The sequence below is a fragment of the Suricata suricatta genome, chromosome 9, assembly GCF_006229205.1.
Source record: "Suricata suricatta isolate VVHF042 chromosome 9, meerkat_22Aug2017_6uvM2_HiC, whole genome shotgun sequence".
NCBI lineage: Eukaryota > Metazoa > Chordata > Mammalia > Carnivora > Herpestidae > Suricata > Suricata suricatta.
The window spans coordinates 32,187,920-32,201,830 of record NC_043708.1 but is presented as its reverse complement, the minus strand read 5'-3'; the positions used below and the strand labels follow the sequence as shown (position 1 = coordinate 32,201,830).

General features: G+C 45.2%; 1 protein-coding gene across 4 annotated transcripts in view; it reads right to left on the bottom strand.

Annotated features, from left to right (window-relative positions):
- Positions 1-6,657: 6,657 nt before the first annotated feature.
- The window catches only part of ZFYVE26 (zinc finger FYVE-type containing 26), a 66,949-nt gene continuing 59,695 nt past the window's right edge, over positions 6,658-13,911 (bottom strand). For all 4 annotated transcript variants that reach the window (XM_029951144.1, XM_029951146.1, XM_029951147.1 and 1 more), the window contains 6 exons: positions 13,512-13,711; positions 12,548-12,689; positions 12,195-12,254; positions 10,818-11,000; positions 10,046-10,090; positions 6,658-7,435 (listed from right to left, as the gene is read on the bottom strand). In XM_029951144.1, the coding sequence (XP_029807004.1) occupies positions 7,232-7,435; positions 10,046-10,090; positions 10,818-11,000; positions 12,195-12,254; positions 12,548-12,689; positions 13,512-13,711 (834 nt within the window). In that variant the 3' untranslated portion in view covers positions 6,658-7,231. The remainder of the gene's footprint in view (positions 7,436-10,045; positions 10,091-10,817; positions 11,001-12,194; positions 12,255-12,547; positions 12,690-13,511; positions 13,712-13,911) is intronic.

The window sequence follows — 13,911 nt, the reverse complement described above, 5'->3', positions numbered from 1 at the left end:
TTAGCTTTTGAAAATTTAATTCTATGATTTGGATTCTGTGTCTCCCTCTCTCTTTGTCCCTCCCCCATTAGCACTCTGTCTCTCTTTCTCTCTCTCAAAAATAAACATTAAAACATTTTTTTAAAGAAAATTTACTTCTCTGAATTTTTATAAAAATAAAGCTAGTCAAGATTCTGGGGCAGCTGGGTGGCTCAGTCAGGTAAGCATCCAATTTTGGCTGAGGTTATGATCTCGCAATTCGTGAGACGAAGCCTCTGCTGTCAGCACAGGGCCCACTTTAGATCCTCTGTACCCCTCCCTCTCCACCCCTCTCCTGCTCATTCCCTCTCTCTCTCTCAGAATAAATAAACTTAAGAAAAACTATTCAATGTTCACTTTGTTGCCAGTGTATACAATGGATATTATACTTCATTTATGTTTCCTCTACTTCTACACTTCTATCAGTTTTTTAAAAAAATTGTTTAATAGTTTATTTTTGAGACAGAGAGAGACAGAGACCAAGCGGGAGAGGGTCAGAGAGAGAGGGAGACACAGAATCTGAAACAAAGCTTCAGGCTTTGAGCTGTCAGCACAGAGCCCAATTAAGGTTCAAACCCATGAACCGTTGAAATCATGACCTGAGCTGAAGTCAGACACTTAACCAACTGAGCCACCCAGGTGCCCCAAACAGTTTAAAGGTAAAATTAATTGTTTATTATTAAGCTTCCAGATAAAAGTGTTGTTAACATATACACACTCGAATATGAAGAGATAAGAAAAAATACACTCACTGCTACTGAAAATGATACCCATTTAAAAATGTTTATTCATTTTTGAGAGAGAGAGAGAGGGGGAGGGGGGAGAGGTAGGGCAGATAAAGATGGAGACACAGAGTTCGAAGCAGGCTCTGTGCTATCAGCAGAGCCTGATGCGGGGGCCGGAACTCACGAACCAAACTGTGAGACCATGACCTGAGGCAAAGTCGAAGTTGTATGCTTAACCAACTGAGCCACCCAGGTGCCCCAATACCCACTTTTATGCAAGCATCTCTGAGAAACAATGTGCCACATTGTCCTTTTCTCGTCCCCAAATGCTTCCTCTGTTCAAATCCTCCCTGCACTCCGAAGCAGCAGCATAAGGGACACCTTCAAAGCATTTGGATGCAGCCATGACTTGTTCCCCTGGGGTTTTTTAGTGTTAGAGCTCATGTTGAGGGTGTCACGTTGTGTTAAGTCAGAACTGAGCACCAGAGCCCAAGTAACAGAGACGTCCACACATTTGGAAATAAATGTACTACTTTATGTGCGTTTTTGTGAAATGTAGGGCTTTTTAAAGTGGGTGACTGAGGGAAGAAGCCCTTCTTACCTGGGTCTAAGGGCATGCTGTTCACATAGCTCTGGCATGGGCACTGGCAGACCAGCTCTGGGAATTCTCAGAAAAGAGGCCCCTTTCATATGCCAGGGCCAAGGTCTAACATACAGGTTTAATGTCAAGCTGGCATGAAAGAAAGATCAAGTGTTTACTGAACATATGAGACATTTGTCTCATGAAGTATTTGAGAGAGTGTGATCAGACAGTAGTATCTAGCTCAGATAGCATCATGGTGCTCTAGGAGGGTGATAACCGTGGGTATCTATGGGTTGCCCAAAGCACTAGTGTTTCAAAGTGTGCTGTATGTCTATGCCGCCTCAGTTCCTGGATTTCCTCAGCTCTGACCTCCATTCCTCTTTAGTCTCCCCTTCCCATGACAAGGATTACACCTGGACACCTTGTCACCATATGAACTTGTTGCTCCTCAGACAGATTACCTTCCAGGATCCCAACCACAACTTCCTTCTCTCCCCCTGTTCCCCTTGTCAATTCCCCTGTCCCATTATCACACTGATCTGGCAAAAGCCAAGCCTGGAAGAATCCAACCCTCTGGTTTCTATATGCTACTGGAGAACATCACTCAACCTGGCAGGACGGGAACCACTCTCAACCGCTGGTCATCAATGGCAGCTGCTTCAGCGCTACCTGATCACTTGTCCCCTCACAGTAAAGGATAGGCCCATGGAAGCTTAGACAGTTTGTGGGAACACCTTTAAGAAGAGAATACAAAATTAGGTACAAAAATGGATGATTTAGAATGAGAAAAAAAGAAACCGTCCCCCCCAACCATGAGTAATTAGAGCAGTGGGAATTTAAGGTCTTCAGAGATCTCTTTAGGCAATTTACTAGCAATACTTGCATTAAAATGCTAACAGAAACCTGACCTTCTACCCCCTATAGCCCAGAATACAATTCTCAGTGACTCCTTTACTCACAGTAAGCTTCAAAAACTTCACAGTATACTACCTCTGAGCTCACAACACACACATAGTTCATGTCTTCTCTAACTTCTCAAGTCACTCGATCCACCAGCAAACTTGCGCTCTTCACAGGTGATTTCTCCTCTGACTTCAGAGAACATGGAAGCCATCAGTGATAAACTCTATCCTTCTCCTACCAAACCAGCAAACTTACCTGTATCCCAATCATCCCCCTCATATTTTGTTCCTTTCCACTTTCTACAGCAGAAAAGGTGTCACTCTAACCACTTTAAAATTTTCATCTGGTGATTTTTAAATTTTATTTTATTTGAGAGCGAGAGAGCAAGCATTTGAGCAAGCAGGGGAGGTGCAGAGAGAGAGGGAGAGAGGATCTTAAGCAGGCTTCACACTCAGCATTGTGCCCGATGTGGGGCTTGAGCTCATGACCCCTGGGGTCATGACCTGAGCTAAAATCAAGAGTTGGATGCTCAACTAACTGAGCCACCCAAGTACCCAGTTGTCTCCTAGTTTCACCAAAGATAGAGTTTCTGTTTCTGTTTGGAGGTATGTTGTTTAGAGTTTGTTTCTCCTTGGCTCTTTGGAGGTGGTTTTCAAGAGTAAAAAGAGCCATGTGGAAACTGGAAGTCAACACTTACTTCCTTGACTTCTATGACCTCCATTCTCCTGGTTCTTCTCCTCCCTCTGGGATCTCTTGCCCATTCCCTCTTCCTTTGCCTGCCCCTTAGATCATAGGTTTCCTTAAACCACCATCAGATCATTCATTTATTTATATATTTTTAATGTTTATTTACTTGTTTTTTGAAGTATCTGAATGTTTGAATGAGGAGGATGAATAGTCAATACAGAGAAACCCTGAGGTTGCTAACCCAGGCAGCATGCATAATGGTCATAACAGTAATACCAATATTCATTGAAGAAGGAAGATTAGGTTTGTGGATGGAATAGAGTGTGTTCCATTTTGGACTTGCTGATATTTTTAGTTACAGGTTAGCTATATGGGTGACTTTCAGGGAGCAATCAAAAGGCAGGTGTGATGTGGAAAGGTGTTAAGAGGGAAGAACTCAGCCAATCAAGATGACTGCTGAAGTTATGTGATGGTATTGGAGAGTATTAAGTGTCAAGAGAGAATGGATAGAACTTTGAAGAATTTTAGCCTTTAAGTGGGATGAAGAGGAAGTATAGCCAGAGAAGCAAATAATTCATAGAGGAAATGGCACTTAAAATGAACCTGAAGAAGAGGTTTTGATAATGGCATACCAGAGCTTGGGGTAGAGACTGGTAGGTGGTGAAAGAAGGGTTCCAAGCAGAAATAACATGAAGAAACAGGGAATAGGAAAGCATTCCACCAGATAAGCCTTTCGGGTAGCCACATTTGGAATGAATTTGTTGTAAAAGAACTGGAAGTTTTAATGGGTCAGTCAACATTATTACTGTAGAAGAGAGGATGATGACCCGGAAAAGACCATAACCTTTGGGTTATGTGACTACTGATATTTGGTTGCTTGGGTCTGAAGAGAGTCTGCTAGCATTTGACCTACTTCGTTTAAGCTCCAGCTATCTGGAGCTATCTGGTAACTTTGGAGTGTCTCGGGTGTCTAAACATAGTCCATGATCCCGTATCCTAGATTTAGGTTGGGTTGTTCTAATTATCTGTGTTGTGACACAACTTTGTGCCATGTCCATAAAAGGTAATTTTCAGGTCCACTTTCATCAGTTTTTTTATTTGTGTTTGTTTCTGAAGTTGTTTTAAATGAGAAATTAGAGGAGATCATGTTTCTGTGGAGGTAATGGCAGCAAAGCTAAAGTCCATGGCTCAAACATTATACTGCAAACACACGTTCTAGGAGAATGGCGAGAAAATAAGCTAAATTTGAGTTCTACTTTCCGCAAACACCCTATGCTTGGTCTTGAAGATTCATAATTTGGTTGATATTTAAAAAGACATACACCATTTAAAAAATGACAAAGAGCTTTAAAAAACTTTTCAGAGTACCATTTTTCATTTCCCAGACTGGCAAAGAGCTACAAAGTTTGGGAACTATTGAGACAAGGGTGTGAGAAAGCAGGTTCTGTACTACATACTGCTGGTGAGAGAGACTGATTGTGTAATCTCTTTGGAAGACAACTGGCAATATTTTCCAAATGCACATATCCTCTGACCTAGGCTGTTTTTTTAATTTTTAATATATTTTTAAAAGTTTAGTTTTGAGAGAGAAAAAGAGAGAGACAGAGCATGAGTGGGAGAGGGACAGAAAGAGAGGGAGACACAAAATTGGAAATAGGCTCTAGGCTCTGATCTGTCAGCGCAGAGTCCAACACAGGGCTCGAACTCAAGAGCCATGAGATCATGAACTGAGCTGAGTCACCCAAGCACCCCTAACCCAGGGTATTCTGGACAAGATAATTCACTGCAGCATACTTTGTAGTGGTGAAATATGGCAATGACCTAAAATACCTAACAGACAACGGTTAAATAATTATGGCATATTTTTCACCCTGGAATACTTTAGTCATTGCTGTTTGTTTATGCAATAAAATAGCTCTGGAACTACACACTAGAAACTGGTAACAATGACGACGTCTAGGAAGGCAGTAGGCTGAGGGGCCAGGGATGGGAGGGACTTTTCACTTACCTTCTATTCCTGATGAATATATAACGCATTTCCACCTATAAGCCCAACTGAAGCAAAAAGTTTTCTGGTGGTATAGTACACTCGCAATTTTGAACATACTGGAAACTTGAGATAAATTCTAACCAAAAAGTAATTAGTTATGATGGGAATCATTTCGAGAAAGTTCAAAAATGGAAGGCCATCTGAGCTTCCCCACCACATTTTCTTTTCATACAGAACACAAAGCAAAAAGGAAGGGAAGGGTAAGAGCAAGACACCACAAAAAAGTCATGAAGCCAAGAAACTGGTAGGACAGACACTTTATTGTGGCTTGCTTATAGTAAAACATTCAACCCTTCAACATGTACTTCTTTGTTTGTTTTTTTTTTTTTTCCTGGAGACCACAGTGTGATGCTGAAAGGCCATTAGCCTCATCTTATGTCAGTCTAGTTAATGGTTACCTATTTTATAGTTCAGCTAGTTAGAGGAAAAAGTCAGAAAAATCTGGTTTTAACATCCCAAATTAAGGGCTGCAAGATTTGCAACCCATTCATATAAAGTGCTTATGTTCAGTGCAAAGAGGAAAGAATCAGAAGGGCAAGCAGATGCCAGGGAATGACGTTTCCTGGGAGACGGACGCATACTATGACTCAAAGAAGGAAAATCCACTTGACTTGTTAAACCTCCCCCCAAAGAAATCTAGTATTTTCTTTGCAGTTTCTCCTCTCTACAGGATCAAAACTTTGAATCTGACAGATGCCCCTAAGGGTTGTTGTTTTACTAACCAAAAACCTGGTTCAGAGAAATCCACAGGGTCTAAGCACCGGAGATACTGACTTTGGCTTCCAGTTCCTATTTGTTTCAGCAGCAAATGTGAGATCAACAGACTGAGCTCTGGCTGGTGGGAGGCTCCGAGCTGCAGAGCTCTTCTTAGGGCCCTCACTTGCAAATCCAAGTCACTGAGTACGACAGACCCTTTTAAAGTCGTATCTGGGGGCCCTTGGGTGGCTCAGTCCGACTTTGGCTCAGGTCATGATCTCATGGTCCGTGAGCTTGAGCTCTGCGTCGGACTCCATGCTGACAGCTCAGATTCTGTGTCTCCCTCTCTCTCTGCCCCTCCCCCACTGATGCTCTTTCTCAAAAATAAAACATTTAAAAAAATCGTATCTGGTGTGGGAACACAAGTCAGTACATATTAAAGCAGTACTTCACCTGGTTTTCCATCATCTGGACCAGACCTGGTCCCCTTGTTCTGAGTCTTGTCCGCAGGCCCAAACCCTGACTCCCTCTGTGAAGACAGAGAAGTGCACTGCCTTCTCTATGACCCTGGGCCTCTGTGTATTCATCTTGTGGTCCTGATGAGACTGTGGAGAAGCAGGAGAGAAGAGGAAGTGGATTTCTAGTGATTTTAAGGAGCACAAATGGGACTGTAACTCAAACAGGTAGTCTAGCCATTTTAGGGCTAGGATCTTGGCTACCATTTCTCTCCCCAGACTCTCCAAGTGGGAGCCATATTCTCTCTTTGCTGCAGGCATATTCACAAAAGCCAGCCCTGCGCTTGTAAGCAAGCCCCCTGCATTCTTGTTTGGAGAGGTTCCCCTTTCCTTCTCCACTGCATGAATATGATGGCGCCTCTGTGCTGGTGAGCGGGGCTCCGGCCCCCTCACTGTCTGTACCGGCAGCTTTCAGACGCCAGCACCCGAGGACCCTTCTGTTCAGACTCCCTTTCAGAGACTCACGGTTACTCCTTGTGCTTGTGAGAGGACATACTTGGAAGTTTTATTCCACAGGCAGCACTTGACCCTTGCCATCTCTAAATTTTGGGAGAGGAGAAAAGAGGCAATTCTTTTGGTGCTGCTCTAGAATTCTCTGTAAAACCCTTCCAGTTCTGAGGAGTTCTGAGCATCTCCACATGGAGGAAACTGTGTACAAATAGGATGACCCGGGTTAAGAACCAAAACGCGGGGAAGGTGTTCAGACCGGCAAAATTATAAAGTAAAGTGCCTCTTCTTGGTGGGGGAAAGTTTCTTTTGTTCAGAAATGCTTAGGCGTAAACATGACTGCACAGAAGTGTGTAGACACACTCACTCACGCTGAGGTAGAAAGAACTGGCCATCTCCGGACGAACACATAGATCCCACAGTTTTACAGAAACATGGCACTTGCGTGGAGAGAAAGGTCCTATCCTTGCTCAAGGTGGCGAGTAGGGTCCAATCTAGCTCTTTCCGACCTGGGGCAGAGCCGGGAAGTCCCACTGCACAGGAGTGGAGAGGTAGAGATCATCTCCATCTCTCCTGTTCCACAGTAGTTAGGCCCCGCTGCACACGGTCACTTCCTGGAGCCTGAGCCATGGGCACTCCGGGTGTGGCTCGTCAGAAGCCACTGGGTGCAGATGTCTTGCACTACTGCATCCCCGCTGCTCTTGGCAGCCTGCTGCACCTGCTGGACGAGGGCTGCAGCCCGTGAGTGTTCTTGCTTCACGGCAACCAAGTAGGCAGAACGCAGTTTGCAACATGTCAGGTAGGCCTGAACCTGGCAATTGGGCATAAGAGACAGCTGAGAGGAAACCATCACCAACGCCGAAGCAACACACACAGCGCGGAGTCACAAAGCTTGGCAGATGAGAGACCACTTCCCACCAACCAAATTAAAGATTGGCTTCTTGTCTTTCATTACATGGTAGCAACTCTTTAAATATTCTAGACAGTAGCCTATTACACTGTGTTATTTTATAATTATTACAAGTAACCTAAAAACTTCAAAAAGAAGAAAGCCGGCAGGTGGGCAGAGTCTGGCCTCTGCCTCTTCCTTCTGAGGCCCTCCTCCTCTCTATCCTGGGCTCCCCAGCTTCCTGCAAGCTTTAGGGTCAGCACTGTCATTGCCCACAAGTTATGATTTGATAGTTGCTTGGGTGATTATTTGATGTCTGTTTCCTTTACTAGATTGTAAGCTCCATGAGGCCAAGAATAGTGTGCTTTTTCTACTTCTTGTACTCCTGATGTCTAGCACAAGGCCTGGCATTAGTAGGTATTCAATAAATATGCATTAAGTGAATGACTGAATGAATCAATGAACTATCATATCTCTCCCTTACGATGGGCACAAAGATTCCTCCTTCACTATTTTTTTTTGTTTCAACCTGCTGAATTTAAAATCTTGTAATAGGAAATTCAGGGATAAACATGCACACACATATACATACACAGTTAGAAAAGGGCTAATTAGGGGATAACCTCATGCTAACTTGACTTTTGCTGTTTGGACCAGTGGCGTCTCAGTTTCAGGTGTGAGGGCTGTCTCTCCTGCACTCTGGAGGCCCTCCATCTCACAAATCCCCAGTTTAATGGAGACTAGACTAGTCCTTTTCCAAGCCTTCTCTGGCCCCGAGCTCACCAGCACATCCCTGGCTTGCAAGTGTGTTAGGCCAGCCAATAGCAAGGCCCTAATGAGCTGCCTCAGCTTCTTCTAACAGCTGCCTTTTTGCTGTGACAGTCCCTCCTGGTGGTTGGAGGGGAATCTTCTCTCTTCATATTTCAACACCCCATCTTCTTTTTTGTCGTGGTCACTGAAGTTTTTTTATCTGAAGTTCAGCTACAGATAATTTGCTGAAGCTGGAAGATATCCAATATGCTATGGGCTCAAGTCCTGCTGTTTGGGTATCTACCTGCTACCCCAGGACGTTCACTCTCACCCAGGCCTTTGGCTCTACTTTGCACCTATGTGTGCTAATCATAATATCACAAGTTGGCAGGCAAGATTCATACTTAGAGAAAGAGGGCATTTTTGCCAGATAGTCTGGAATAGGAACTGAATAAGGCTGGCTTTTGGCAAGGCCTTGTGACCTAAGATCACTTAAGTGCATTAGAATAGCTGCAATGAGGAAAAAAACCTGAAAAAGAACAACTGCCTAGAATTTAATGCATGTCTTTCCCAGGACAAAGCTTCTGCCCTGCTGAGGGGGAGGCTCACTGAAGGTTTGGAAAAGGACTGCCATCTGGGGAGCAGGGAAGTGGGGTATCTGGCTTGGCTGCTGGATTCTCATTATGATTCTGAAATAGTAAGTCTCCACGATTTAGCGTATCAGAATCCCAACCTCCGTATGAGGTCATCTGGATGCTGCATGCATAAATGAAGAAATGCTATGCTAAGAACATGTTCACCCTAATCCCTCAGCTGAAGAAGGCCTGGTATATTCAGTACAGGGATTAGCAATACTGACGTGGGGAGTAGCTCTGTGGTTGTGTAAGAAGCCATGTGTCTGAGGGTGCATGGGTGGCTCAGTTGGCTGGATATTCAGCTCATGTCTCATGGCTAGTGAAATTAAGCCGCGTGTTGGGCTCTGTGCTAACAGCAGAGCCCAAAGCCTGCTTAGGATTCTGTGTCACTGTTTCTCTCTGCCCCTCCCCCACTTGTGCTCTGTCTGTCTCTCTCTCTCTCTCAAAAATAAACATTAAAAAAAAAACAATTAAAAAAAAAAAAAGAAAGAAACCATGTGCCCGACATTAGTTTTCTTCACAAGGGACTCAACTGCCAGATCTTCCCACTGCTAGTGGCCAGGGCAGACTGGCTTGGTTTTCCCAGGCCTCTCCTGGCCTGTGGGCCTTCCTCGGATGGCAGACAGATTAGATTATCCCATGGTTATGCACAAATAGGAGCAGCTGGGAGAACTTCTATGCTGGCTGGCACTCCTTGCAAAAGCAGAGGGAAGAGATCACTGACCTCAGGGAAGTGGCCAGTTCTGGAGAATGAGACACTAATGGATATCTGTTGGTCAAGAGTTGGGTGGTGTTTCCTTCTTACTGTACAGGGTACTCTTTTCCCTCCAAGATAAAGAAATGTCTGCCCACTGTGAGAACCTCATTCACTCAACCTGAAGATGGATGTGAAGGATTTTCTAGGATTCTCTCAGAAAAGCTCTGCATAGAAAATGGAGAGTCAGGAGTAGCCTAGGACATGTTTGTCTTGGGGATAAAGAAATGGAAAGGCAAAGGCTCATGAGGTCAATGTTTGTGTGTTCTCCCTCAATTTTCCCCCTTCTGCACCCCCACCTGGGCCCCAGCTCCATCTATGGATAGCAAAGAAGCTGAGATATAGGTTTTGTGGGGAGGAGCAACACCAGGCTTTGGAGAAAATTCTGCTCACCTTGTTGTCATCACTGTGTATTGCCTGGATCAGGCCCTCCAGCTCCTGTGCAGAACAGAAACAGCAGTCGTGAGAGGAAGAGGAGTCCCCAGCATAGAAGCTGAGGCCCAATCCAGTCTCAGCCTAGCCTTTCTGACTCTTCTTAAACTCAATTTCTTCTTTTTTCTTAGGAAGATTTCATTTTTAAGTAATCTCTATACCCATTGTGAGGCTTGAGCTTACAATCTCAAGATCAAGAGTCACATGCTCCACTGACTGAGCCAGCCAGGCATCCCTCAAACTCAACTTCTGCTACTAGGGCATCCAAGGAAATCTAGGGATAACACTAAGCTTGGAAATTTGAGGAGAAAGAACAGCTCCCCAAAGGCCCGTTCTTGGCCTTCATGAATGGATGTAGCTCCATTTACCCCACAAAGAGGTCACGGGGGGACAATTTCATAGGCAACATGCTTCAACGGCCATCTGCAGACTCACTCTGACCTCCTCTATAATCACAGGGAGAAGCTCAACTTGGTCTGTCCACAGACATTTCCAGGTGCAAATATTAGACAACAGATATTGAGAGACATGTTCCAGGTATAGAGGTTATCGTGAATTTTCTTTCCAGGGATGGGCTGGTTACGGTGAGGCCACCATTGGAGAGGAGTCAGAAAGATAAAGGGATCTTACAGAGTTTCAGTACATTATGAGTAATTATGGGGAACAGAAACATGAAGAAAGGGATATGAAGACACCAAAATAGAGGAGTCAAGAGGTATAGGGGTGAGTGCACCTGGGGTGGAATTCTCTTGAACGCTTCCAAGCAGTTGAGGAGGATGGTGTCCCCATCACTTTTGGCTGCCATGCCTGACTCACTGACACACTTGAGCAACTGCTGTATCTCACTGTATTTCTCTCTCTCCACCAGTTGCCGGGCAGCCCTGCAGTAGGTCGCTGCAGCATCCAGCTGGAAGTCCTAGAACAGAACACAGAATGATGGGCTTAGAGTAGCAGAGGACATCAGCAGGGGGAAGGAAGGCAATGTTTAAAAAACTCCCACTATGCTTGGTGTAGAAAGCCATGCTGATTGTAGCATGATAGAAAACACTCACACAAGAAACAAACAAAAACAAGCAAAAAGTTCCTCTTTGGAATTAGGTAGACATTTAGGAAACAACTATAAAAAATCACAACCTTGATATCTAAAATGGTATATCTAACTTGCTGCCTGCCACTTTCTGAAAACATTCTAATCCAATTCCCCAATTTGTGGTTTTTCTAAAGAGCCACCTTTCTCTTAGGAAAGGGATGTTGGGGGGTTGGTGTTTGCTGCCATGGACACTTGGTGCTCTCTTGAGAGATGCCTTAGTGTTTGGAAGCAGGCCAATTCACTGAAGGACTGATTTGCTGGAAACTATCAGATCAACGTTTTAAGCCAGGTCTGTGGTCTATGACAATCCTCGCCAGTCTGGGAGGAGCGGTGGGCCTGCCTGCCCACCAGGAGTAGCCAGGTGTGTAGAGATTTTTCCAACACTGAAATAGGTGGAAAAGAAAGGAGCCAGTCTGATCAGTCATGAAGCCACTGATCTTGAGACACACACAGTGTGTTCCAGACCCAAGTGCCCAGAGTGAGATAGTCCTTAGTGCGTCTGCGTGGAACTGTGTGGGGATGGTCTGGAGAAACGGTGCCCCTGTGGTTTTGGTGCCCCACCCTGGACTCTCTCCAGGGCTGTGGCTGCACCTGTGTCTTCTCACCACAAGCAACAGGAAAGGTACTCCTCGAGCCACTTCCGGGCAGATGGAGGGCAGAGGGCAGTCCTTGCTGCCTGCAGCTCTTCCTGCTGCCCAGGACCACCCGCCACTTCCTGCCACACCCTCTAGCCATGTTCCCTTCAGAGCGCAAGCACAGGCTGCACAAGGGGACAGCTTTGGGGAGCTGTTCTAGACTTGATGGCTTTTGATGACTCTGACATTGGTTACTTGGCTTTTGGCAAAGTGTCCTAGAATCTTGAATGTGACGCTGTTCTGTGGTAGCCACCTCGACTACATTCATGATGTTTATGTCAATCTGCTTCCCTTGGGATAGAAGTTTTCTGAAGAACAATCTCTCATGGAACTGTGCTCAGGTGCTGATCGCCCTCAGTATAGTCTTCAGCGATTCAAGACATACCTGCAGAACACGGAATGCAATTCCAAAACCATCTTCCACATTCTTCCCTCCTAGCATGACCTGAAAAGGAGAGGAAAATGTATGTAAAGAAGCAATAATTATTGGAGTAGTTCCTCTATTAAGAATAAGGGCTCCCATTTATTCAACAAATAGTTGCTGAGACTCTACCAAGTGCCAGGCACTAGGAATACACGAGTCATCAAAATGGACTTGATTTCCAGGCTTCCATGGCTCATGTCCTAGTGGGAAGGCAGTCATCAAACAAGCAACTGAAGTACTAACCAGACGATAACAATCGTGATAAGCTTCTGAAAGAGAATAGGCTATGAGAGGTCTGAAGCATTCATAAGTACCTTGCAGGCAACATCCATTTTCATGTGGTTATTTCCAAAGAGGGTTGGCAGAGGCAAGGTGGTGATTTGAGAGGTCCCAGCACTTTCACACCGATGTAAGAACCTGGTCACTTCCATCTGCAGCTGAAGTGTGTTCATGTGCCTATTGTGACAGGAGACACACAGTCTAGCCTCACAAGGGGCTTTAGGAGTGATGAGGGCCAGGTGACTGAGAAATCATGATAAGATGGCAATGGAAAAGGTGAAAGAAATGATATGGAGGGAGAAAAAACCCAAAATTCCTTTTGAGCAGTTACAAGACAAGCTAGGTGCCCTGTACAGACTCGTAGTGGGTAAGCTGCTCCATGGAATTGGACAAAGTCCAATCCCTGCATCAGTAAGTATTTAGAAAGCACCTATGTGCTGCTGACAACAACAGAGCTCAAGAGAGACATGAACCCTACCCTCACAGATGTCATAGGTGAGAGGAGAGATGAATAATGAACAAACACACAAAATATCTAGCAACTGGGCTTCCCATGGCAATAAAGGTGGGGTGCAGCATTTACTTTGGATGTTGTGTTGTAAGCAGGGGGAGTGAATGGGTAAGCAAGCATCAAGACTGAGAGGAGCGAAAGGCTTGGTGTGTGGAGCCCCCAGGAGGCCAGCATGGCTGCTGCCCAGCAAGGGAAGAGGAAGGGGTATGTGAGGAAGATGAAGATGGGGGCAGGCCATCACCTTGAGGACCTCTTTCACTTGCCTACTGGAAGGCATTTGGCATTTAGTCTCATCCCAATACTTCCCTCACTCTCTTCTATGAGGTCTGTAGGCTGTGCGTGCTTGTACTGCATCCTGTCACTCAGGAATGATTCCCTTTAGATGAGTGGTTCTCTTTCAGGGTTCAGGACAAGAGCGGCTTCATCTTCACAGACACTCCTTTCCAGCCCTTCTGCCCACCCTAATTGTTCCCCAAGCCCTGGGCTACCTGGACACATCAGCTGCAGTCATCTTCTTTTGGAAGAAGGTGGTTTTCTTCCTTCTGGTGCTGCGAGAGGTGTCTTGGAGGTAGATCTTCAGGTGGTCCTTGGCCTTAAGCAGCCATGAGAGCTTCTCTCCCAGTTCCGTGTAAGTCTTTGCTTTGTGACTGAAGAATCGGATACAGGTCATGGCGGCCCGGACTTGGTCCTAGAAGAGGGAAATGAATGCTCGGGTCAAGTGAGATTAGTGATATTAAAGGGTGGGGGGGGTGGTTTAGGAGAATTCTGACTTAATTTCCAACCATGAATCCCGGTCACCAGCATCCATACCCATGGCCAGTTGCACAACTATTTTGCATCAGTTTCTCCTAAGCCCAAGGGATCCTAAGGGGAACCGATTGGCTGAGC